The 4,459-nt window shown below is 44.2% G+C and overlaps 1 protein-coding gene across 1 annotated transcript; it reads right to left on the bottom strand.

The window, feature by feature from the left end:
- Positions 1-2,860: 2,860 nt before the first annotated feature.
- Positions 2,861-4,459, bottom strand: LOC135708660 (uncharacterized). The gene has a single exon (XM_065230761.1). It carries the CDS (start codon positions 4,457-4,459, stop codon positions 2,861-2,863), a length of 1,599 nt encoding a protein of 532 aa, XP_065086833.1.

Below are 4,459 nucleotides of genomic sequence, written 5' to 3'. Positions count from 1 at the left end.
GGGTCATAGATTTTCTTATGTTCCGAGGGGTGCATCGATTAGCTTGGGACCGAAGATAGTACCAGAGCTGAGCCAAAAAGTTGAGCACGTTATTTCGGGACCTTCTGGTAGAACCAAGTAGAACTGGCAGTTTATTCTAATATGAGTTTCTGCTATGTTTATGTTTACATTCAGCACTATTAATCATTGGATCACTCACACACTCTAGATTTCTAGCTGTCAGTTCCTCTGAGAAACGTCTCTTGGATCACCTTATTACAAATATTTTACTTTTCGGTTCGTTAATCTATTAATCGATTATTGGAATGGAAATCGGACATCACTAGATGAATGTGAAACGTGATTTCAAATATAAGGACCGTTCATAAATAATGAGACAACTTGAAAGAAACCGGGACTAATTACAAAATGGTTATTTTGCTTAACGTGTTTGGGGTATCATCCAAACAATTTGTGGAAAAGTTCTACAATCTGGGTTATCGTTCGTTTGTCGTATTTGTTTATTAGGGCGGTTGCTTCTCTGGTCATTCATGTCGGTTTGTCGGTGTCCCTATTTCCAATGCTGTGCATTTCTGCATCTCCAACCTGCACAGCAAACATGTTATCGATGTAAGATGCTACGAAAAGCTCTTCCACGTGTGTCCTTAGTTCTAGCTTATGTGTATTGAGCAATCACGTCTCCACGAGGTAGTTGATTCAACAACCATCGCAACACCCATAATCATCGTGAAAGGTATCAAAGGCTGGGGTTTTGAGTGGTTCGCTATCATTTTCACGCTTGTTAATGATAATGGCTACGATCGGCCGTTCGAGCTTTCGCCCCATTCGCTTTCAGTGTGTGTGAGTGTGTGTGGTGCAACCCCATTAACACAGGAAAAATCGCGCCATTCCCAGAGTTCAGAGGACGCCTTTATCACCGCACCGACGCCGACGACGCCGTTTGGTTTTGTTTGGCTAGGGGTGAGATAAATTTACACTTGTCCTCGTCCTCAAGCTCATCGAAAGCGGCCTTACGACGATGGAGATGCAGCAAGAAGACGCACACGGAAGCGCTCGTTTATGGTTTCCAATTACCAACCTACCTTACGGTGAGCAAACGCAATTTATGACTTTTACGCATGTTTTGGAAGATTTTTACAGCTTTTCATGGCTGGCTGGGGTTGCACAAAATTGGATCAAAAGCAATTCGACGACACGGTGACGATGACGGTGGTAATGGTCCTTGTTGACGCAGAACGTTAATTTTTGAAGGCTTAGGTCGTAGCTGCCAGGTCTCGTTTGAGAATATGTTAGTGAATCTGCGCGCGGAGGAACATTGTCTTTCTTTCAATTTCTAATGGCATCGACATTTTACGGCAAATTGAGGTTAATATTAATTTTTGTAGCTAACGATCCTTGCAAATTTAATGAGATTCGTTAAATAATCTTGATACTGACATTATCAAGTTTGGTAAATAAAAACAATAATTTGAGAAATGAATGGTAAACAATTTTGCCGATGGTTTGGCAAAATTTTACAGTTGTTGAAAATTTCTAGGGGCACGCAATAACCTTTAACTCCAACGCAGGCAACGGCTGTAATTAACTTATAAAATTAACTACTGCTTTAATTACATCAATTGCACAATGTAGAACATTAACTAATTTTTAACTCCATTAATTACAGTTGAAATTTCGTAACTAAAGTACATTAATTAAATTTTCAATACCTTCAATTACATTAATTATGGATATATAATTTTAATTTCCGTCAGTACTACTTCAAAACGCATTAATTACTTTAAGTACCACCCCTATTCTGCATTTCGTTCAAAACGAAATTCTCATACAAAAAAAAAAAAATGTTTATGAATTTCGTTTCGAACGAAATACAAAATAGGGGTGTACATTTGATTGCATTTTAACTTCAACGCACCGGTTCTTTGTATTGCGTGCCCCTCGCGAATTTGTTCTCCGTGCACCCACTCGTCAACGAGCTCGTCAATGGGTAATACTAAAGAACCTGAATTTATAAAGAGACGACATCTTCTGCTTGTTATTGTTCAGACGAACTAGGCTGAAGAGCGACGAGTGGAGCGAGAAGATTTCGCTCGGTGGAGAAGCTTGTAGCGGCATGGCAACGGTGCTACGTTCTTCAAGAACTGCTGGATCAAGCTGATCAATGGCTACTTCAGCATTCTCGGGCCAGTAACTTCTACTTTGGTGTAACCAGATGGGACCTCTGAACCAACTGTTCTGGTATTCGAGCTGTGTGGCTGATATACCTCTTGAGAGAACGTCGGCTGGGTTCTGTATTCCTGCTACGTGGTTCCACACTCCTCCTTCTGTAAGATGTTGGATCTCGGACACCCTATTTGCAACAAAAGTCTGCCATCGCGCGATGGAGTGGAAGCAATCCAAAATTTGACAATGTTGGAGTCCGTCCAGAAATACGAGGGAACTGCCAGTTGAGTGCTACGACGCACCTTTTCATATAGATGACTGAGTAACAGAGCGGACGAGAGTTCTAGACGGGGCGTAGACTGCTTGCGTTTCTTCTTTTTCAAATCCTCCAGCGGCGCTACTCTTGACTTCGATATCATTAGCTGGACTTGAACCGATCCATCAGCGTACGTGCATCGAAGATACAAGCAAGCACCGTAAGCGCTATCAGAGGCGTCGCAGAACCCATGCCATTCAATAGATGTGCATTTCTTGCTATACCCAACCCATCTGGGAATGGTAATGGATTCTAAGGCACTGAGATTCCTGCGATACTCCAGCCAAAAGGTTTGCAAGTTTTCAGCGAGCGGCTCGTCCCAACTCATTTACAGTTTCCATAACGCTTGGATAAAGATTTTGGCTTCAACAACGACAGGTCCTATAAGACCCAAAGGATCGAATAATTTGGACGCATCAGAGACGACGGTTCTTTTCGTAACGGTTGGGGTGGGATTCCATTTGGGAACGGTGAAGCAGAAGTTATCGGTTGTCGGACTCCAGAAAAGACCCAAAATTTGACGGTAGCGGACGATGCAGGCGAATCCATGTCAAATACCGCCCGTTCATCTCGTAGATGTGATGGAAGCTCGCTCAGAACTTCTTCGCTATTCGAATTCCACTTGCGCAAAGGGAATCCAGCTGAATTGGTCAGATTGACCATTTCCTCGACTAACCTTCTTCCTTCCTCAGGATCATCTACCCCAGTGATCATATCGTCAACGTAGAAATCTTTCCGCAGAATGTTCACAGCGATTGGGTGTGTTGATTCTCCATCTTCTGCTAACTGTACCAAGCAACGAGTCGCTAGAAAAGGAGCCGATGCTGTACCGTACGTAACGGTCGTCAGTTGGAAAATCTCGATTGGATCATCCGGGGATTTCCTCCACAGAATCAGGTGCAACTTCTGATCGAGCAGGAACATCTTAATCATCCGGTACATTTTGGCTACGTTTGCTACCATTCCGATGCGATGTAAACGGAACCGTGTGTGAATAGAGATAAGATCATCCTGGACTACAGGGCCAACCATCAACCCATCGTTGAGTGAGAATCCCGATGTAGTTTTGCACGAAGCATCGAATACAACGCGCAGTTTCGTTGTTGTGCTATCCGGTTTCAACACGGCATGGTGCGGCAGGAAATAGCACGCTGACTCGGACAGATCTTCTTCTCGTACCTTCTTCATGTAGCCCATCGACAAATACTCCTCCATGAACTCGCAATACAGCTCCTTCAACTGCGGATTGGTAACGAATCGCTTCTCCAAGCTTGCAAATCGTTTCTCAGCGCTACGCCTTGAATCTCCCAAGCGTTCAATGATGTGCTCCTTCTTGGGCAGCGACACCACAAAACGTCCATCGTCGTCACGAACAGTGGTCTGCTTGAAGATCTCCTCGCATGTAGACTCTTCCACGGAATATGTGCTCTTGACGTGACAACTCTCGAGCTCCCAAAAACGAGTCAGGTGTTCTTGAAGTTCAGTTATTGAACACAGCGTTGTAGACGTTTTGGGAACGGAAGACCGGAAATCGAATACACGCCCGGACACGATCCATCCAAAAACGGAGTTTTGGAAGGTAGGGCCATCCTCGTTTAGCCTGAACCTTCCTTCGCATAACAGATTCATGTAGTGTTCTGCGCCGATTATCATGTCGATATCCAATGTCTGGTAGAAGTTGGGGTCTGCCAACACCATATCCTCGGGTAGATTCCACTGGCTAATTTCGACCTCTTCACTCGGGAGTGGAATAGTCAGTTTCGGGAGGACGTTGAACTGCATCACTTCTTCGTAGTCTGAGATGCTGGTGAAGCGAGGGCTGATCATGCCGCAGACAGCGTTTTTCGATACAATTCCTGAACCCCCAATACCTTTCACTGACAAATAGTCCGGAAATTGCTTGAGTTTCATCCGTCGACAGAAGTCGGATGTCACGAAGCAATACTGGGAGCATGAATCAAGCAACGCTCCGGCTAGCAT

This window comes from Ochlerotatus camptorhynchus, unplaced genomic scaffold (genome assembly GCF_037179485.1).
Source record: "Ochlerotatus camptorhynchus isolate MF236.1 unplaced genomic scaffold, CSIRO-AGI_Acam_v1.1 ptg000330l, whole genome shotgun sequence".
In the NCBI taxonomy this organism is placed as follows: domain Eukaryota; kingdom Metazoa; phylum Arthropoda; class Insecta; order Diptera; family Culicidae; genus Ochlerotatus; species Ochlerotatus camptorhynchus.
Note: the sequence above shows the minus strand (reverse complement) of the source record. Positions and strands in the feature narration are given on the sequence as shown.

Bases quoted from the DNA above. Each gene is read 5' to 3' on its own strand.
- LOC135708660 (XM_065230761.1), bottom strand. From the start codon at position 4,459: ATGCTAGCCGGAGCGTTGCTTGATTCATGCTCCCAGTATTGCTTCGTG.